This window comes from Cydia splendana, chromosome 22 (genome assembly GCF_910591565.1).
Source record: "Cydia splendana chromosome 22, ilCydSple1.2, whole genome shotgun sequence".
Classification (NCBI taxonomy): Eukaryota; Metazoa; Arthropoda; class Insecta; order Lepidoptera; family Tortricidae; genus Cydia; species Cydia splendana.
In genome coordinates, this window is record NC_085981.1 from 2,649,526 (window position 1) to 2,672,289 (window position 22,764).

General features: G+C 39.9%; 1 protein-coding gene across 1 annotated transcript in view; it reads left to right on the forward strand.

Moving 5' to 3' along the window:
• LOC134801454 (vinculin) overlaps positions 1-22,764 on the forward strand; it is a 54,868-nt gene that overhangs the window by 20,439 nt on the left and 11,665 nt on the right. Inside the window, exons 2-20 of the mRNA XM_063774043.1 lie at positions 1,980-2,087; positions 2,958-3,103; positions 3,894-3,999; positions 5,447-5,548; positions 6,635-6,767; positions 7,497-7,578; positions 10,675-10,792; positions 13,328-13,449; positions 14,544-14,610; positions 15,693-15,905; positions 16,167-16,303; positions 17,116-17,246; positions 17,907-18,055; positions 18,657-18,722; positions 18,973-19,084; positions 19,483-19,576; positions 20,296-20,485; positions 20,976-21,212; positions 21,789-21,918. Coding sequence (XP_063630113.1) covers positions 1,980-2,087; positions 2,958-3,103; positions 3,894-3,999; positions 5,447-5,548; positions 6,635-6,767; positions 7,497-7,578; positions 10,675-10,792; positions 13,328-13,449; positions 14,544-14,610; positions 15,693-15,905; positions 16,167-16,303; positions 17,116-17,246; positions 17,907-18,055; positions 18,657-18,722; positions 18,973-19,084; positions 19,483-19,576; positions 20,296-20,485; positions 20,976-21,212; positions 21,789-21,918 — 2,443 coding nt within the window. The remainder of the gene's footprint in view (positions 1-1,979; positions 2,088-2,957; positions 3,104-3,893; positions 4,000-5,446; positions 5,549-6,634; positions 6,768-7,496; positions 7,579-10,674; positions 10,793-13,327; positions 13,450-14,543; positions 14,611-15,692; positions 15,906-16,166; positions 16,304-17,115; positions 17,247-17,906; positions 18,056-18,656; positions 18,723-18,972; positions 19,085-19,482; positions 19,577-20,295; positions 20,486-20,975; positions 21,213-21,788; positions 21,919-22,764) is intronic.

The window sequence follows — 22,764 nt, forward strand, 5'->3', positions numbered from 1 at the left end:
TAAAAACAGAATAAAATAAAGATTTAAATGGGGCTCCCATACAACAAACGTGATTTTTGACCAAAGTTAAGCAACGTCGGGCGTGGTCAGTACTTGGATGGGTGACCGTTTTTTATTGCATTTTTTTCCGTTTTTTTTTTGCATTATGGTACGGAACCCTTGGTGCGCGAGTCCGACTCGCACTTGCCCGGTTTTTTTTTATAGGGAATTTATATTAAAGAGTCTCATGAACCTGCCATTAACAATTGTAATAAAAGAAAATAGAGCGAGTAGAAGTTTTTTGTATGTACGCCTTAACAACACACTTGAGATATCTTTTCAAGTGAGAAAAAAAAACATTTATTTACATAAATGATATATACAGTGGTACTACTAAACGAAATTAATAACTAGCTTTTTAAATCTAAAATAGGCCCCTGAGGCATTGTACCAAGGATGCTGGCGGCATTTCCTCGCTGTATCGCAATGCTGATACGTTGCGCGAGGTAGCCGCCCGCTCTTCGGTCACCAGTTACGTCAGCCTGACGCTTCGCGATTTCTGCGAACAATTTCAAATAAATTTAAATTCAACTTACTAAAATCTGGAGTCGATTTTGCCTTGTAACTTTTTAACTAACAATTTGCTAAATTCTTTTGTATTGTAGTATAGTAGCATTTTCTAACAGACATAAGCGTATATGGTATCAGGTATGTAAAGCACATATTATCTTTTCCAAAGTGCTGTAGTTGGTAAAGTTTACGTATACAATCGGTACTGCAATGCATTTGTTATAAATGAAAAAGTGCTGTGTGATTATGAATCTTTGCCCTTTCGCATAAAGTTTAAATTCATGTAACCATAATTTTATAGGTACCCTCCTTTTCGATTTTGGATCTTACCGCCTTCATATAGAGTAGAATTTCGTCTGACCGGCATGTTTTGTAGATGTTTGTATAATATACACGATGAGAATAAGTAAAGCGTTGTTATCTCGTAAACTGATAAGGCAAGTGAAAGCTTAATACTTAAAGCAGGCCACTGACGAGCCTCCCAAATGGATGCCGTTACAATGGATTCATCCAAATGGACGGCATCCTAATATTAAACATTGTACGTTTTTGACATTCACGGACCGATTTTGGATTGCAGCCACGCTATTTGGACTGTTGGAAGGCTCGTCAGTGGCCAGCTTAAGATATCTGCGTTGTATCACGTTGTATGTTGTATGCTAAGTATCTGTTGTTTCACCATTTCCTTTCAAGTATTTAGGTTCAGGTTGAAAACATGTGCATAGTGGGTTTAGGCTTCGGTCAAATTTCTTGTTTATAACTAAGTGCCTATTAACTATACTTTTCAGTGTATTGGGTAGGAAGAGTGTATGACATATCATCATCATCATCATCATCATCATCATCATCTCAGCCATAAGACGTCCAGTGCTGAACATAGGCCCCTTGGACCTCCACACATATATTACTTGTATGACATATATTCATTATATTAACGTTGCTTGTTAAATAATGAAGTATATCCGTCGAGTTTAGTCTTAATACATTGGTTGGCAGCATTACTTATTATTAAATAGTCAGTAATAAAAACGCGTATATCAAAAATAAACTCTTAGAAAGGGGCCGCAAGGCCCCGTAAAGCTTTAACAGATTGCATATACTTGAGAAAATTCGACCCATACAGCCGTGAGTCGGGTGGCCGAGTGGTTGAGGCATCTGCCGCGAACGCAGAGTTCGCTGGTTGAATCCCAGCCCTGGACCCTGGAGGCCTTGTGGTGATCTATTTCAGTCTACATTTTTAGAATCATATCTCCACCATATAAAGGTTGTCTGAAAGAGATCGCTCTTTAGCGATAAGACCGCCTGTTGTTACCTCTGCCTTCATGTAATATGTGTGTCTTTGTAAATATTTTATTGAGGTTGAGAAATAAAGAGGATTTGTATTGTATGATTTGTATGATACCTGAAGTAATAGCCGTATCTTTTTCCAGGTCTCGCGGCTGGTTATCCTACACGAAGAGGCCGAAGATGGCAACGCCATGCCGGACCTGGCGCGGCCCGTGCAGGCCGTGTCGCTCGCCGTCAACAACCTCGTCAAGGTAACATAGCTGACTCCGTACACGAGAGGCCGTATGTAGTCCTGTCAGGCTGTCACTGTCCCACATGGAGATGGCAACGCCATGCCGGACCTGGCGCGGCCCGTGCAGGCCGTGTCGCTCGCCGTCAACAACCTCGTCAAGGTAACATAGCTGACTCCGTACACGAGAGGCCGTATGTAGTCCTGTCAGGCTGTCACTGTCCCACACGAAGATGGCAACGCTATGCCGGACCTGGCGCGGCCCGTGCATCAGGCCGTGTCACTCGCCGTCAACAATCTCGTCAAGGTAAGGACATCATAAAACCACCACATCATAAAACGCAGTGTAACATCCGTAAATAGTCAATGCCATGTTTGGAAAAAGACGTGAGACGGCGCATAGTTTGCATATTTATCTGATGTGTATTTTACCTAAACCTTGACTTAACAAATGTCTATGCCATGAGACTCGCATGCTTTCCCAGCACCTAGGCGATTGACTGAATATATTGGCTACGGGTGGCATTCATTATCGGCATTGGACAGTTCATTGCTGGGATTAAAATAAATCAATATTATGGGACAATCTTACACCAATCGACCTATGTAGTCCCACTCCCACCGCTCAAAGGGTTGTGATGGGTGTAAATTTTACTATCTAATCTCTATTCTCTCCTAAGAAGCAATGCCGTGAATTTGTTTCAATCCGATACGGGTTTATCGGAGTATTTTTATTAGTTCATTCATTCCAATTTTGATCTTTTTTGCTATGACAAACAAATTACAATTCAATGTATCATGTAAAATGTAAATAATACATATACATATCATATTTTATGTATGAATGTCGGCAAAAATTGTAAATCCTGACAGCAATTATCTTGTTATACAGGTGGGACATGAGACCATCGAGTCCTCAGACGACGCTATCCTCAGACACGACATGCCCGGAGCCCTACGAAGGGTGGAAGGTGCTGCCACACTGTTACAACAAGCTTCAGATATGCTACGAGCTGATCCCTATTCTGGTCCCGCAAGGTAACTAATATACATATATTTATTTACTTCTTTGTCGTATCCTCAGGGTCTCCCCAGATATATCGACGCGGAATCGGCAAAATCCGATAGGAAAAAGCTTTATGTCTGCGTACTAAGAGCGAAGAAGCCATCGACGCGTCGGCAGGCGCCGGCCGATGCGAGCCGAGCCGAGTGACGACTTTTTCGCTCTTATTACGCTCTTATAAAGCTTTTTCCTATCGTATTTTGCCGATTCCGCGTCGACATATGTAGGGGAACGGGGGGAACCCTCAGGGCTGACGGACGTGACGATGTGGACACTTCATGCACCAGTGCTCTCCAAGCTCTATCTTGGGCCCGGTGTATGCTAGCCTGTAATGTGGCTTTGGTCTCTGACGTTATTCTGTCCGCCCAATTCGTGGCCATATTTGTTTTACAAGGGGCAAAATCGTAGTTTAATCGTTGTGCTAATAATAATACCGAGCAAGCGGAAGATTCCAAAATTGAACCACGAGCGTAGGAAGTCTTTTTTCACCTTTTTTGAAAGCATCATTCTAGATCTGTGATAACTATTATATTAAAAATTCCCTACGCTGTATGCTAAAAAATCATGCCGTACATCTTTTTGAAAAAGACCTGATATTCTTCAAACTGCTTAATCGATTTTTATCATACACAGCTAAGAACCATCGCAAGAAAACTCGCTTTCACGTAAAAGAAACCGCATCGAAATAGGTCCATCCGTTGGAGAGCTATGCCACAGACAGACAGACATTGGCGTCAAACAGAATCACGTATATGTTTTTTGCAGGAAAAAGCTGATAGAAGGTTCGAGAGGCATCCTTCAAGGAACGTCGGCTCTTCTCCTCTGTTTCGACGAGTCCGAAGTCAGGAAAATCGTCAAGGAATGCAAAAAGGTAAATTAAGATAATAATTTCGTAACTAGGCCAGATAATCATGTTAGACCAGATTTTCTCTAACAACAAAGAGAATTTAGTATAGAGAGGGATTGTCAAAGTAATTTTTGTAGCCACAGTAAATTTACCGCAAAAAAAGGATAGGCCAAAGGTACGGCGCCATCGCTCGAAAAGATGGCACCACACCTTTGGCCTATGCTCGTGTAGATGGCGACATTTAACAAAAACACATTTCAGTGAACAAGGATCAAAGTCAAATGGCGTTCTAAAAGTTTTGGCAGGCGCGCGAATGATGGCAGTAAATTTACTGTGGCTACAAAAAATACTTTGACAATCCGCCTCTATATCAAATTCTCCTTTCTAATAACCAGACATAGGAATCCGCAGGGCAAATTGTGAATTAAGACTTTATGTTTGTGCACTTATGGTACTAATTACAACAAAATAGTTATAAATTAGTTTTTAATTGCCTAATCGTTTTAAAACAGCCTAAATTTTGTTGTAATTAAATAGTACCATAAGTGCACAAACATAAAGTCTTAATTCACAATTTGCCCCGCGGATTCCTATTTCTGCTAATAACCATGAATCCAAGACGACTGTGGACCGTTTACTCAATTGTTTTTTCATTATGCATTTTCGTAATACACGTAAGCTAGTCTACCATTACCTGTCATATGCTGAGTCTCTTCGGGAACCCTTTACCATCACTGAACGAACCTATATCTCTGGACTGGCCTTACCGGCAATAAGACTGGGGCCAGTACAGCGGTGTGACATCGCTACAACGCGATTGGTTGATGAGTTCGCATCACACGCGCAATTGGTCGCAACTGGTTGCGTTAGACCACACGGTTGGCTCGAATTCGTGAGTGACGCCGCTGAACTTGTACCATTTTTAGTGCCCGTAAGGCCAGTCCTGAGATATACATCAATTCTTTACCATCTCAGAACGAACCCGGTTCGCATATTCCACTTTGAGAAACCCCGTGTTCTAGGAAAGCAGCTGAGGATACTATAGTAGAATGCACCCATTCCTATTTACGTGAAATATATTAAATGTACCTTTTTTTAAACCGCATATTTAAAAGAAGCCTTTATCGACGAGACATGTCGGCTCTGTTGGGCCTCTACATTACACAGTTTCAATAAGTAAGTGTTGCTAGATATCAAAAAACTGTACACGAATTTCGCAGTTTCAGACAGGAGTTCCGCCAATATCGAGTGAAAAACCCCAATATAAGTTACTGCATAACCCTTCGCTTAAAATAGTTGTGCCTTCTTGTCATGTAATTTACCTACAAATATTTATACCTATATTTGTTACGTATTTGCAAATCATTAGAGCCTGTTCTGTGCTCGGCAGACGGGTAATGCTCTGTCCTCACATATTTTTGTATGATACATCCCTTTCATTGTAATTAGAACCTTGTGTTTGTGTCCTTAGGTGCTAGATTACCTTGGCGTGGCAGAAGTGATAGATACTATGGAAGACTTGGTGCAGTTCCTGAGGGATATATCGCCGGCGCTGTCGAGGGCCGCTAGAGAGGTAAAATTTTCGAACGTAGTTAAGAGATTTGCAACTTTAAGAATTGGGGACTAAGGTCGTAAATCCAGGGCTTAGAGTGACCCGGTAGAGAGGTAAATATATTTGAAACCGAGTAAAGTGATTTGAAACTTTAGGTATTAGCGGCTAAAGTTGCAAATCCCTTATTTCGTTGAGAAGTTAAGAGGTTTGCGAAGCTGACTTTTTGTATTAAGCTTTTATTATACTTGCAATTTGTATGTAACTGTTGTCTTTAAAATTTAAAAGCAAGATTTGAACCCGATCAAGATTGAGCTCACCGAAATGCTTTTATAGGGAGCGTCCATGAACTATAGGGGGCAGCATAGGAGTAATGTACATGTTTATGTTTCCGATTCAGGCTACAAGATGGCACCCTCCAGCACGCACGATGCCTATTGTGCTTTCAATTTACTTTTATACCCTGACAACTCCCATTTTAATTCAAAAAGGTTTAAACTATAGTAATACGAGTAATTTACATACGCACAAAGCTAAATTGGACGTAAGTAGTTTAACAAAAAGGATCACTCAAAAATATGTCATTTAAATGAATGACTGTTCTTTTTGACAGTTTAAATTTCATTCAGATTTTGATTGACAGATTTTGTGGTGCTTGTGTGGTGGGTTGGATCCTCATCCCTAAATTACATGCAATTGCAAAAATTAAAAAGCGCCACCTACAGTCGCCATCAGATATATCAGAACGGCCAAGGCGCTCACAAATATCTGAACACGCCTCTATTGTCAAGACGTTAGGGCGCGTGTTCAGATATTATGAACACCTTGGCCGCTCCGATATATCTGATGGCGACTGTACAACGATGACGATGAACGGGCCGAATCGAACTTTAAGATACGTCAAATATTACTACAAGATACGATATAGATTAGATATGACAGTGTCAAAACTGGCGTTTTTGTTTGAAGAAACGTCACTTTTGACACTGACATATCTAAACCATATCGTATCTTGTCGTAGTATTTGAAGTATCTTAAAGTTCGAATCTGGCAGGTAGCCGTATATTTCCCAGGCTTTGCGAAGACTAATGTATGTTTGTCTGTCCGTAGGTAGCGGCCCGCGCATCGGAACTAACCCACCCTCCTCACGCAGAAACCTTGGCGCGGTGTCTTGAGAGTGTAAAGCAGTTGGCACCCGTGCTGATCTGCTCTATGAAGATATACATACACATCCTCACTGAAGGTACGACATCTCTTATCTAGACGGTGGCAAACAAGCGTGCGGCCCGTCCGATGATAAGCGGACGAGGCCACCACGAGTAGTATTCGAGCGAGATGACTTTTCTCTATGCCGTACCCCTTTGGGCACTGATGCTTTCTATATCAAAAGGTATTTTAACATATTCACTGCCAACGTTCACTGTTCGTAGTCGCTTTTCGCTACAAAGCGGAAAACCACGCTATCGGCTACGCTCGTTGCGCGTAGCTCGCACCGGCGGTGAATGTGAATGCAGAGTTGCCATAATGACGACCGGTCTGGCCTAGTGGGTAGTGATCCTGCCTGCGAAACCGATGGTCCTGGGTTCGAATCCCGGTAAGGACATGTATTTGTGTCATAACACAGATATTTGTTCCTGAGTCATGGTTGTAATCTATGTATAGATCACAACCATAACTCGCCCCTCGTATATAATATACGAGTAAGTATGTATTTATCTGTATAAGTATGTATATCGTCGCCTAGCACCCATAGTACAAGCTTTGCTTAGTTTGGGGCTAGGTTGATCTGTGTAAGATGTCCCCTAATATTTATTTATTTATTTTAATGGCAATAAGATACCTTTTTGATATAAAAAGCTACATATTATACTGCAACATTATTCATTTACATTTAGGTCTTCCTTCTGTTTATAAGTTTCCAGCGTTTGTCTTTTGTTATCACTTATCAATGTTTTTTTTTTGTTATTGGCAGGTGGCAAAGGCATCGAAGAGGCGGCGCAGAACAGAAACTACCTTGCACAGAGGATGGCTGACGAAATCCATGAAATCATCAGGTAAATACACTGACTTAATATTAGAAATAGACACACAGAGCGGAACAAAAATGTCAACAAAATGTGGATCAGAATGACATTAGCTGCAAATTTGCATTGATGATAAAAACGCTTACGTAAATTTTGAGTCAAGATAAATGTTTTGTACGGAAAAGAACTTACTGTCGTAAGCATTAAGTGTCAAATTTGTAAACATTATTACCAACACTGTTAAAACTTTAAGTCCGATGGCACTAAACGTAACTTCACCTTTGTATTTACGTCAAACAACGTCAAACGAGAATAATGAACGAATGGAGTCCCTTTGGTACATTTTAATAGGTATTACTGTACAGAAAAACCGAAGTAATAAATGAAACAAATTTAATTTGATCGGGAGTTCAAATAAAATTAATTCATGGTAACAACCCGTGTAAGTTATCATAAAATAAATTTATAAATTTATTATATTTTCCTTGAAATAAATTCAACTTATTAAATAACTGTGTATTTTAGATCTACATAATACTCTTCGCACTTTCGTTCTTTGCAATATAGTGCACGGGGACATTCAGGTCGCTACTGGTACTGATTGGTTATGGTCTTTATCAAAAAAATCCTGTGGTTGTCACTGTGTTCAGACAGGTTTAACATTTACAGTTAGTCGATGTAAGCCCTTATTGGTCGTGTATATGTCGGAAACAGGGAAATGCGCCGAACACACAAGTGCCGTTTTGCCTTGTTTAAAACTGCATCACCCCTATCTCTTGCTATAATAGCAGTCCACTCTGCACGTCGCATAGGTTTTCTTGGAAATCTTGAATTTAAACATAATATTATATCTTACGAATTCCATATAAAAATAAAAAAGTATTGGCCTCACATCGACTCATTAGATTTTTGTTCCTTCACATCCCTTCTTTGGTACTAACAAAATAATTTATTCAAAATCATGAAATTACCACCAGATTACATAAATTATGTAATGCTATCCAAAGAACTAACCGAAAGAAATACATTCCATGCTTTTTCCTCGTTTTATCATTGTTGTTTTTGCATATTTTTACGACCATTTTACGACATTGTTGACAACTTCACATTTGAGCGGTCCATACAAGACTAAACGAAAAAGTAACGCGTGATCTGTTTTAACGTTACTTTTGCGGGGCCATTTTTTGCGGCTGATTGGGTATCCAGTTCTTATTCTATATCAATGGGTAAATATAACTAGATTTAGTCTCATATGTGTAATTTACTAGAAAACCTATCTACCGTATCGTCTGATTTAATTCATAGCGCTATAATACTACTTTTCCTTAACATGTGCGGAAATAATGTCATTACGTTTGGTACAGTCAAAGAATTTAGTTGGCAATAAATGACAATGGCAATAAATATGAAAGTCGCTAAGCGACCACATACAGGCGCGTATTTTGAAATTTTGGAACCCCGGGCCAATACGTTTCGCCACCCCAGAAGTCAAGGAAGAAAAACAAAATGCAATCCGCCAGGGGCGGCATATACCGCCCCTGGGGGTTGGCGCCCCGGGCTATGGCCCGGATGGCCCTAGGGTAAATACGCCCCTGCATACAATTGTCACTGAGACAATGTACGAAATGGTACTGAAATTAAATTGTTTGACCCTACAGAAGACTGGGAAACCTTATTAATGGCTTATTATTAACCGGGCAACTAAAATATTAAACAGGAACTTTCATTGGGCATATAATAATATAATTTGGCTGTGCATTAATATTTTTGCGCCAAAAAAAATATTTTAGCCTCAAATATAAGCATCATATTATTAAAAAAACTGGCAGCAAAGTACCACCACCTAAAAAAATATAGGGAACTTAAAGTGATAAGTTGGCGTCTAAAATAATAAATTGGCAACTAATATTGTAAAGCGATCATAAAATTTAGTTGTCATCTAGTTGTTCACACCTAAGTAATCAACTAATCATAACTGAGCATATCGTTTCAGCTAGGTAGTATTTTAACACGAAAGCAGTTAAATTTAATGAATATTGATCACTTTTTACACAAAAAACCTCTAATTAATTTACCAATACGCAATGGTCAGTATACTTACAGTCGAAATTTCTAATCATGAAACGCCTAATGGCCATTATACCATTAGATCTTTAAATTTTTAATTACTAATTTCAATAGTTACCACCGTGTGCTGCTAGAGTCAACAGATAGGTGCGACGACGAGCGAAGCGAGGAGGAGCGTGTTAGGTTGACCGTGTAATGACCAAACACAATATTTTAAAAGAACTTCATTTTTTAATTAATAGATAGCCGTTTTCTTTTTAAAATGTGCTTCATAAATGGTCTCCAATATATTAATTCAGTTGCCAAATAAAAACTTGGTACCTGCCTAAAAATAATCAAACGCTGTAACGGCATTAAAATACAACTCATATTGATATATTTTAAGGCTCCGTTTTAGGTGCCAAACTATTAATTTTAGTAGCCATTTCTATTTTTTTAAACTACCCAAATTCGATTAATTAGTTGACCGGTTAAATACGTGCCCTTATTAATTGGGCGCTTTAGGCGTTTAGGATTTTCATTGCACGGTGTATATAAGAAATTCAGATAATTATTTTGTTTTAGGTGGTAATTCTGTGATATACGTTTGCTACACATACTATACTCAGGGACCCGTCTTGAATTACCAAACGACCTCTCTTCGCTTGCCCTTTTATACCCAACTCGGCCAGTAATACCATAGAGAAATATAGTAAGACAAGAGTGCTCACTCCATACATCAGTTTTGGTGCCAAAAATACTATTATTTTCATAGTCGACATCTAGCATCGAGTAGCGGAATTATCAGTACTGCTACTTGACAATAGATGTAGCACCGACCGAAAAGTCTAATGCTCAACAACATAAGGCTGTCCGGTCGGTGCTACATCTATTGTCACTTGACAATACTACTACTGCTACTTAAAGTACTGATAATTCCGCTACTCGATGCTAGATGTTGACTATGAAAATAATAGTCTTTTTGGTACCAAAACTGATGTATGGAGTGAGCAATCAATGTATTTTTTTTCTCTATGGCAATACTCAGACTAAGTAGTTATGTCCTATTATTCATTACAGAGTACTTCAGCTGACATCGTACGTGGAAGACGGGGGAGAAAAGGACAACATTGCCGTCCTGAAAGCGCTTCAGACTCAGATACACGGCAAGATGGCTAACGCGCATGAATTCCTCAATGTAAGTTTTATAATGCCTTCTTCAATGTAAGACTCATTTTGGTAGGCTGTATGACCATATGATAGAGTCAGACCAAGAATAGTCTGCAGCGGATTTGATAGCCCTCGCAGTGCAAGTGTTATTTTAAACGTCAAACTTCTATGAAATGATGACGTATAAATGACACTTGCACTGCGCGGGCTATCAAATCCGCTGCAGACTTTTTATGGACCGACTCTAGTAGAAATAGCTAAACGAGCGAGGTGTTCAAAATTAAGATACTCTTAGCGATAAAGTTATATTCCTTTTTAGAAAACCTCACCTCGCTCGCGTTGTTCTGCTGCAGACTGTACTATTACTTAATCATTAGATAATCAATCGCTCCTTATATCACAAACCATACAATAGTACATTTCGATGCTAGTGCGGAAGGTATGTCATTACTTCACGAGTACCGAGATATCTTGGCACGAGCCGCAGGCGAGTGGCAAGACTCGGGACGAGTGAAGAATGACATTTCCGCACGTGTATCGAACGACATTTTTTAATACAGTTGCGAAAAAATAAGTAAAATATTGTTAATCGTACACTAAACCAAAGTGGTAACAGTGACAGCTCGCTTAGACGTCGTCTTTAAGTATATTATATCTATGGGCGTTTGGCAGCTATTCCGTTCCATTCAGACAACTTATTAAGAACGGAATTTTCAATATTCAATATTAAAAAATAAACGTGTTATAATGATGAAGAGGTAAGTATTAAAATATGAAATATGTATATTTTTCACATTCTTACATTAACAGTAGGTTTTTCTGCTGATTACGACGATTAAAGGAAACTAATATTAACACTCATCAATAAGTAGTCGTGAATTGGAACAAGTATAAATTTAAAAAAATTGGAAAAGTAAAAAGAACTAGTTCGAGATAACCAACTTTCCGCACGCTAAACAGCTACGTAAAGTAGCACTTTTTGAGCAACTGTATTAAAAATGCTATTCAAGTATAGCCAGGGGTCCGAAACTCCTCCCTTCGGGCAAACTCGGCTCCGTTCGGCTCAGCATTGCTCCGAGCAATTATTAGGGTTGACACAACTTGACGTCCCTTTGCACGACCACAGATAAGATAATGGCTTGTATTTTGACAACCCTAAATAGCCGAAAGGGATAGTGCCATATATTAGAAAGGGACAGCATGATTCGACCCTGAACCGCTGTCAAACTTCGGTTTTGTAGGTTTCCTTTCTGTACGGTAGTACTATTATTTATTATGTGGTATAGCTGTTGCTTTGTCGTTAAGCTTTCATAGATTGTACATTAGTCCATATCTTTATTAAATTTCCGCACTAGTGCGTAAAATAGCATATGCGTATGTCAAAAGTTTAAAGGGCCATATGTACTGTAAAACGTTGTAGTGTATCGACACATGCGAAAAGGTAATTCGCAACTCGTTTCGACTTAAAACACTCCCTTCCGTCGTGTTTTAATTTATCGCCACTCGTTTCGAATTTCCTCTTTCCCGCACTTGTATCGTAATAGTAGATTGTTAACCAAGGGTTGAAAGGCACCCATTTCTGTCGAGGTAGTTTGGCGCTCGAACGCAGTGAGAGCGCCAATAGTCCGAGACGGAAATGGTGCCTTTCACCCGAGTTAAACACTCTACTTTTCATATCGAATGCGAGGAAACCAAACAAGACAAGGCAATTTCGCAAAATCAGTAATTGAAGTACTTACCTAATAGACCTACGGCCATCATTTTTTTCCTTAGGACTTACTTGCAATCGGAGATTTTACACGTGTCAAGATTAATAACCCCTAGCGAAAATCATTTAGATTGCAATATTCACGAAAACACACATTGTTTAACAAACTGCAGTAATTTTAAAATTATTTGTTCATTATAGTATGAAAATCAGCGGGATTGCCTCTACTTTTTAATTTTATACTTTTTCGTTCTAAAAGCCGCAACAGACTACCGGACCGCACCGCGATCTTGGTGCGCCACACTAAGTAATTTAACACAATAAAAGTATTTTAATTATTAAATGACAAATTAATTATATAAGAAATTTGTATCTTGTATCTTATTTTATTTTCATGAATATAGTGCTAAATAACATTAAAAACCAATTTAATATCGTACAAACGTTTAACTGTGGCTGTATAAGATTCTGCCTTTGCTCATTTACGCAAGTGTAAGGTTTAAAAAAATATTTTTGGTATATTCCTTTTGGTTCCCTCCTTATGAAATCGAGTAAATAGAATTCAACGAAAGAAATCAAGAATAATTTGTTTTTAACAATTTACTTATATCATTTTTTATAAAAAAAGGATCAACGTGGGATGAGTAAAATTAAACAATTACCAATTGTTACAGGCGAGGAAATAAAGACACTATTTTTCCATTTTGTTTCCACCCAGTTGTTCGTGGGACGGGGACGCAGAGGAGTACACCACTTTTCTGCGCTAGAGCATAAACGTATCACTTTCTGCGCACCTTTTAGAACAATAACAACCCACTTTCAGAGCATGAGATATGAAAATAACTTTTCCTTCAGGATCCTGACGCGTTACGCAACAGCAGCGGTGAGCGAGCGCTGCGCTCCGTGCTGACTTCGGCTCAACGCGCTGCGGAACACCTCGGACCGACCCACGCCGATGCTATCCGTAGACTTGTTCGGTTAGCTACCATTGTATTCATCAAAACGACATCAAACCAAGTATAGTATAACGGCCTCCTAGCCTAGTCGGTAGTGACCCTGCCTACGATGCAGGAGGTCCCGGGTTCAAATCCTGGTAAGGGCATTTATTTGTGGGTTCATCACAAATATTTGTTCCTGAGTTATGGATGTTTTCTATGTATATAAGTGTTTGTATATATGTGTACCTATATTATATATATCGTCGTCTAGTACCCACAACACAAGCCTTATTGAGCTGACTGTGGGACTAGGTCGATCTGTGTAATATTTATTTATTTATAGTTTGGCAAGGCATTTACTTATTTCTCACTTGATGGTCTCATCGGAAGATCAGTGCTGGAAGTCGCCAGCAACATACTGAGATCGGGGCATTTCGTGACACTTTATTTTCACTATGTTCTTTCTATGTATGTCGATTATCTGTATGTATTCTATTCTATTTATGTCGGTAGAAAAAGGCGGAGAATTTAAAAAATGTCGGCGTGAAGGGTTGCCTTTTCATAGGAAATTTGAATTTCGCGCCTTTATCTACTGACGTAGTTGGTTTGCCAGAAAATAGTTCCTGAGATTGGTCTAGATTGATTAGAAACACCGTCACCTAGGGTTCATATTTCAAAGGAAAAGGAGACTAAAAAACCGGGCAAGTGCGAGTTCGACTCGCGCACGAAGGGTTCCGTACCATAAAGCAATAAACGGCAAAAAAAAAACGGTCACCCATCCAAGTACTAACCCCGCCCGACGTTGCTGAACTTCGGTCAAAAATCACGTTTGTTGTACGGGAGCCCCACTTAAATCTTTATTTTATTCTGTTTTTAGTATTTGTTGTTATAGCGGCAACAGAAATACATCATCTGTGAAAATTTCAACTCTCTAGCTATCACGGTTCGTGAGATACAGCTTGGTGACAGACGGACGGACGGACGGACGGACGGACACCGGAGTCTTAGTAATAGGGTCCCGTTTTTACCCTTTGGGTACGGAACCCTAAAAAGAAAACCAAAACATATAAAGGAGAAAGTGTCACGAAATTGTAACGAAATGTTCTCTTTATTTTGTTGTGTTCTGTTTACAGGTCGGGTGGAATAAACGCTGATCAACTGTGCGATGAGAGACAGTACGGCCATGGAAGAGAAGCCAAGGTAAAATCTGCATATTATGTTTCATCAGATTATGACCATTAGTTTACACTTTCAAGTGGCCCATTTCCAATACAAAATGAACCCACCTAGCGGGTTCTTGTCATATCATCTGCCTCGCGTTAGCCCGGCATTTTGCCACAGCTCATGGGAGCATGGGGTGCACTTGGCAACTAATCACGAGAATTGGCGTAGGCACTAGTTTATACGAAAGCGACTGCCATCTGACTTTCCAACCCAGAGGGTAAACTAGGCCTTATTGGGATTAGTCCGGTTTCCTCACGATGTTTTCCTTCACCGAAAAGCGACTAGTAAATATCAAATGATATTTCGTACATAAGTTCCGAAAAACTCATTGGTACGAGCCGGGGTTTGAACCCGCAACCTACGGATTGAAAGTCGCACGCTCTTACCGCTAGGCCACCAGCGCAACGCATTTTTTATCTACCCTGTTCGCCTATTATTCGGAAGTCTTCGTCACGATCTACTATCATCGACTATATTGACTAATCAGTCGTTGTATTCCGATATGTATATCACTTTCTTTTATATCGCAAACGAAAGTGCCCTTTTCAAAGTCTTACAACGCATGAACGCAATAACAAACGACGAAGTGTATTGTTAGAATTAGTTACTACTATTGACGTCACAATTCTTGTGGTGACATTTAGCTTTTTAAGTTTTAACTACGAGTTGCAAACATTGAATTACCTTTTTACCATTATGATACAATCTTTATTGAACTGCTATTATTAATAGCTTTATTTGACGTTCATAAGTGCATTGTAATATGCCTACTTGAATAATAAACTATCTTTATCGACGACCGGTCTGGCCTAGTGGGTAGTAACTCTGCCTGTGAAGCCGATGGCCCTGGGTTCGAATACCAGTAAGGGCATTTATTTGTGTGATGACACAGATATTTGTTCCTGAGTCATGGTTGTTTTCTATGTATTTAAGTATTTATATATTATATTATATATATCGTTGTCTGAGTACCGACAACACAAGCGTTCTTGAGCTTACTGTGGGACTTAGTCAATCTGTGTAAGAATGTCTTATAATATTTATTTATCTCATTGCAGGCATTAAATCTAGCCTCAGACCTCCGCAACCAAATCAACGAGGTGGACTCCATAGTTAACGAAGGAGTCCGTGCCGCGGAGCAAGCCGGAGGAAAAACCATGAGAGCCAGGATGGAGACCGCTCATAAATGGCTTTTGCATCCTAACGCGGACCCCCACACGAGGGTCGAGGGCCAGAAGGCGATTAACAGCATCGTTTCTCAGGGACAGAGGGTAAGTCAAAAGGAAATTAAGAAAAAACCTTGTAAAGCCGTCGCTACGCTGGGGATTCCACATGAATCGCAGAAAAATCAGAGACAAAGGGTGAGGTTAAGGAAAAAATATTGTTTTTTGTGCCCTGGCTGCGTTTCAAAGCATCGTCTTCAAGTGGGTTGAAATGAATATAGTCCTACATTAATGATGACATTGCCACACTTCATCATCATCAGAGGCATGGCCACGAAACTAAACAAATCAACCTTTTTTTTTATACAGATCGCGGATGGGCTTCAAGGGCGAGAAAAGGCTGAGATCCTCCAACTGTGTTCTGACGTGCAACGTTTATCTGACAAGTTGGCTGACTTGTGCGCCAGCGGACGTGGCGACTCCGAAGAAGCGCGAGCGATCACCAGGTATAGTCAATAAAACTGATGTATCACGACCAGAAATCACAAAGAAAATTTTACTACATATTAACATTATTATTAAAGTTATTAACCAATATTAAATGGGATATCATTATTAACAAATATTAATGGCGTTTCCATCCATTGCTTGATCATTGAAACGATTCATTTGAATGTTAATGTATAGAATCATGCATCTTTGTTTATTGAGCAGGAATATAGTACAATCGTGCCAAATGCCATGAAGTAACTAATAAACAGTGATCGTTAATTTTCCAGCAATTGTGGTGCAGCATAGTAAAAATAAAGGATTTTCTTAATTTTTTTTCTAGGGAGAGGATTGGTTAAGGTTAATATTACTGTTATTAACCCTAATTATCTATTCCACCTAGAGTAGGGCATACAGATGCTTTTAACCAACAATGGTGCACCAAAATTGCTGGAAAATTAACGATCACTGCTTATAAATATGCTTAACCTGAAAATCTATTTGCAGTGCAGTATTTTATCATTCCTTTAAAGTATAACCTGTTAACAGTGGTAACTTAACTATAGTTCGTTTTTTTTAGCATTAGAAATAAGGTAAACAATCTTGATGTGTCTTTTATTTGAAAAACACATTTTAAAAATAGGTTACGGCAAATATGTAACAAATATGAATCTAATACGATCTTTTATATTCTTCTGCTTTCATAACTAATAGTTACTAATTTATAAAAAGCGTTTTTCAATTAAAAGACATGTCAAGATCGCTTACCTTCTTTCAAGTTCTTTCTAATGCTAAAAAAAACTAACTATAACTAATGACTATATTTCAGGGAGCTGACAGATAAACTTCACGCACTTCAACGCGCCATGGATCGCGCCTGCGTCAATCGTGTGGTAGAAGATTTCATAGACGTCGCCGCGCCACTGCGTCACTTCACTGAGGCCGTCAACGCACCTGAAGGTAGGCTTCTTACATTTCAGTTACTGACGGGAGATGCAGTAACTACAGATATATTGCAAGATAATTAAAGAACGGGACCTAGTATACTCCCTTGTGGCACTCCGTAGCGAATATATTAATTAACACATTCAACACCAAGAACCCGACTGTCGGGTACACTGTTCGTAGCGACTACGCGCTACATACGACGAAACCGTGGCTACGCGCTACGAGCGTAACCCGTAGCACTTAGTGGTATTGAATGTGTTAATGGAAAGTACCTAACTATTTATTTGGTTTTTATACATTTCTATTTTTATCTTCGATCTTCTATCTTGTGCAATAATAATAGGTGTGTCACTAAATCCAACGATTTACTAAGACCTATAAAGTTTTTAGGGGCCTTCTGTGATTTAGTCGGTAACAAGAGACGCAGTCATAATCAAGATATTAATGTTTCGATTTTCCTCCCCCTTCATGGTGATGAATTGAGCAAGACGGATTAAGCATTGTGGTAAAAGACTGAAAGACATACGACAAAAGACAGACGAAAGACATAAGACGGACAGACAAGCTAACAGCTGGCAGAGAGAATAGTGTGACAGATAAATATAATAAAACAAAAAAAATATAGTTATTTGACAAAAAGTTCCAAAGTTAAAATTTCTCTAAATTTCCCAGGTACCCCCGGCCGTGAAGCCAACTTCCACGACAAAGCAGCTGCCTTACAGGCATTCAGCCAACGAGCGGCCGCCACTGCCCATATGGTAGCGGCTAACTCGCACCATAATAAGAGGCTTGCTGATCAGCTCACGCACCATGCTAGAGAGGTAATCAGCATAATGTTATGAAGTAAAGACAAAAAAAAAAACACGGTGAGACTAGAACTTATGGGCCTGGGACACCGGCCCACCGCTTTACCGAGTTACCGAGCGGCGACTATTTCCACCGTATGCGTTATAGTTCTGCAGACATAAGGAGGCACCTATATCTGCCATGAGAGCACGACTACACTCTTAAAAATTGTGATTAAGCAGGTGGTTATGCTGTTTTATAGTTTTATTTTCTATTTTCTCTTCAACCGTAATATTAACCCTTTATAAGGTATAAGGGTGTCAGAATTTATCCAAAATTGATCCCTATCACTTTGAAATAAAGTTCGATATCAGGTGGGAAATATATTCACTCTGCCTTATAAAGGCTTAAACCACACAACTAAAATAAGTATATTACGACATTTACGACCTTTCGTTTAAATAATGTAGATTCGTTGTATTTTGATATTATTTGGTGGCCCATGAGAGGTCATATTGCTACCAGAAATCGAAAAAGCTATGAAAACGGGTTAGTTTGTATGGTAATGAACCGTTTTGATTGTTCTTAAGTCGTGAGAAAGGTTAACATATATTTAACTTGTTTTTTCTCTTTTAGGTTGAAAAACTGTCTCCCCAACTGGTGGCAGCCGGCAAGATCAGGCTCAACTATCCCGATAGCAAGGTGAGTTAGATAATAACCCTTTAGGGGGCCTACCCCGAAAATTAAAGTTTCGTTATCTGACTCTCTATCACTGCGATGGAGAGACAACGAAATTTAGATTTTTATTTAGTAAAAATATATAGTAGTGTGACTACTAAAAAAACTCAAATCAAAATAGTTGATAAAAATTATTTGATATGTTTCCAAAAGTTGTGCTAGTTAATGCAAGTTAATTAATCGTGCGTAATATAAAATTTAATTGGTTTTGTAGGTGGCAGAGGAGCATTTCAACAATCTGAAAAACCAGTACGCCGATGCTGTTCTGCGCGTGCGTGACTTGTGCGACCAGGCCGTCGACCCGCTTGACTTCGTACGCACTGCCGGTTAGACATTTTTTTTACATACTGTCATCCAAATTATATCGGAACCCAGACATTATTATTTTATTTCTCTTCAATCATCCTGATAATTTCAACCTTAGTCACAGCAGGTTTGAAAACCGAAAACCACTCGTGCAGACCTGTACAGATATAGTGAATAATTAATTTCCATCGTACTTTCACGGAAACGTACGAACTTGTCTTGTTATTTCAGTCAGTCACGGTACAAATAGTACTGAGGTTGACTGAAGTATCATTCACAAATACGAACGTTTCCGAGAAAATACGATGGAAAACAATAATTATGCACTACATCTGTACCATCTGCGAGGCGATTGCGAAAAAAAGTGATTTTCTAGTAGAATATAGCAGAGTTTTTACATGACATTCGTGTTTTGTAGGCGAGCTGATGCAGAAACACACGTATCTGTGCGAGGACGCCATACGCAACAACGATTCGCAGAAGATGGTCGACAACACCTCCGCTATCGCCAGGTATTGTGACTACAAGTTGTAATACGTTACACATTTTTTTGGGTCTTCGGAGCGATTGTTTCCGAAAATATTTAGCACTTCACCTATAGTGTGGACAGTAAACGCCTGCGTACACTTTGATTAGCGTTGCCACTTTATAAGTAAAAAAAAAGATGTAAATAACGTAGTTAATGGTATATAGTATATACCATCGTAAACAAAAATAACTTAGGCCCACTTGCACCATTCCACTAACCCGGGGTTAACCGGTTAAACCTGGAGTTGCCATGGTCACCCATACATTTTAACCGCATAACCCCGGGTTAGTGGGATGGTGCAAGTGTGCCTTAGGTCTAAATTAATCAATAAATTAGAAAATAAAATATTCTACTCAAAAAGACCTCCGCGAGCTGTACCAGGTGCAAATATGCCCATCACACTTGCCGCGTTACCACGTTGGATAGCGATGGCCTATCTTTGCACCAGGTATCGAACGAACCCGCGCGAGTATCAGAGGTCCACTCCCTAATCTCATGTAATTAGCAAATGTATGAAATCTCACTAAACACAATCAATGTGTAAACAGGTCCTTAACGAGCGGTGGTGAATAGGTGCATTTTCTTTTGATAGAATATTTTTTCTCGTTTATTTAATTTCACTTCTTTACGCTCTTTCTTTATCACTGACTCTCTTTTGGACTTGATTTTCGGAGTGTCAAATTTTAATTTCATCATTTTTAGGTTAGCAAACCGCGTTCTCCTGGTCGGCGGCGCCGAGCGCGAAAACACTGAGGACGCCGAATTCGCTCGCGCTCTAAACAGCGCACATCAACGCTTGCAAGCGGCCATCGCCCCGGCCGTGCACCGCGCTAAGGCCGTGGCTTTGGGAGATTCTTCACAAGCGCCCGCGTGGCGGCAGGCTAACTCTGAGGTAAGATATGTAAAAACCGGACAAGTGCGAGTCGGACTCGCCCACCGAAGGTTCTGTACTTTTTAGTATTTGTTGTTATAGCGGCAACAGAAATACATCATCTGTGAAAATTTCAACTATCTGGCTATCACGGTTCATGAGATTATTAGATACAGCGGAGTCTTAGTAATAGGGTCCCGTTTTATAGCCTTTGGGTACGGAACCCTAAAAAGAAAACACGAAAACTGACTGATTGGCGGATAGCAGCGGTCGGCAACCTTTTAGCAGCCAAGGGCCACATAGTAGTTAACGAAGTTGAAGCGGGCCGCATTGTTAATATTTGTGACTTTATCAGACATTGTCGTTTGTCAATATTACATACGAAATAGCCAGGAGGGCTCGCGGGCCGCCTGTTGCCGACCGCCGACGGATAGTAAAGCATAAGAAAACTATGTGTTCCGCAGCTACAATGTCAAAACCACAACCTATTATAACTTTCTTTTTTTTGCAGATCATCAACGCAGCTTCCGCCGTAGAATCCGCCCTCTCCCGCCACTACGCCCCGCCACCGCCACCACCGGCACTCCCCGAGGCGCTCTCCGCGCTGCACGTGTCCAAGCAGCAGGCCCCTCCCCGCCCGCCCCCGCCCTCGAGTGGCGCCCCGCCCCCGCGCCCGCCGCCGCCCGACACTGATGATGAGGGCGAGGACATATTCAGCAGGCAGCCGCATCCCAGCCAACCTATTCTGGTAAGTTCCGGTTCGATAAACTTAATCTCTAAAGCCCTGTCAGAGCTGCACGTGTCTAGGCTGTAGGCGCCTATAGTGGCCTATACTTAACTGACTTTAGTCCTTAAGGGAGGCGGCTCAGGGAGATTTTTTGCAGCGATTCAGTAGCAGTGCAGTCGCAAAAAGGCCTCAATACAGTCGCGATGCTGTCGCTGGTCATATACCCTCGCATACGTAAACACTATGCAGCATCGCTATTATTGCGATACAGCATTGCTACAGTTGCGATGCAGTATCAATACAGTCGCGATGTAAGATAATGTAACCATGTTTCTGCAATAAATGAAATGAAATGAAAGACGCTTGAGAGCTATTTGTATAAATAATCATACTGGGCAGGCGGCAGACATCTGTCTCCTTTTACCAATGCATGTAAACAGTAATTTTGGTGGCCCATGAGGGGAACTTTAATGGTCACCCCAAAACGCAACCTCAAGTGGTGAGCTTTTATACCTAAAAATGTATCGAATATCAAACTTTTTACTAAATTGTGTTATTTCGAATTTACTTATAATTTCAACAATAACACATTCTCAGGTGGCAGCGCACAACCTCCACAAGGCCGTTCGCGAGTGGTCCTCCAAAGACAACGAGATCATCGCCGCCGCCAAACGCATGGCTATCCTTATGGCGCGCCTTTCCGAACTCGTACGCTCCGATTCTAAGGGTAAGTTTTTCATTTCCTGCTTATTTCTCTAGGCTCCTAAAAATACAGTCTTTGTGAGACATACACACACAGAAAAACAAATGTTGTTTCTTTCAATCCTCTTACAGTCGGCGCCAATAGTAGCGAATAGAACACCGCCCTCAATCTATGTATATATACATATACGGTTATCCTCGAATAGCTTAACAAATATCCATAGTTCGTATTGAAAAGTATCTCACACAGGGGCATTTCATGAACTGTTTCAAGTCAGTCATATGATTATTTTTTAAATCCATTGTGACAGAAAAAAAATCCTACACATGCGAATCCTAAGAAAATTCGCATTTGTACGTACTTTGTTATACTGCAGATTTTAACTAGCTTCTATTGCAGCTGACTGTATCAGGATATATCGTTTCGGCTTGGCATATTGTAACAATTGGCTTTAACTTACACAAATATATGTAAATTAATTAAAGCTTAAATTTTTTCCTGCTTCCTGCAAAAATAAATCGGTTACTAAGTTTTAAAACTTATGCGTCTATGCTTATTGATATTCGAAAAAATAAGGGCTGATTTAGACGGCGCGCAAAGTCGCATGCGATTTTAGTTACATTGCGGACTGTTGGTTACGTCCAATTCAACCGACCGACCAAAACCCGCAATGTAATGAAACTCGCATGCGAGTTCTCGTATCGTCTAAATGAGCCCTAAGTGTAATATATTTATGTTTTGTAATTTATTAACTTATCAATGTTCTATAAATAAAATGATCTGAAAGAGCAATGAAAACAGGTTATTCTGTACGGGAATTTGACATTAAGTGACCTAATTTAATTGCTCTTTACGTAACTTTTAGATAGT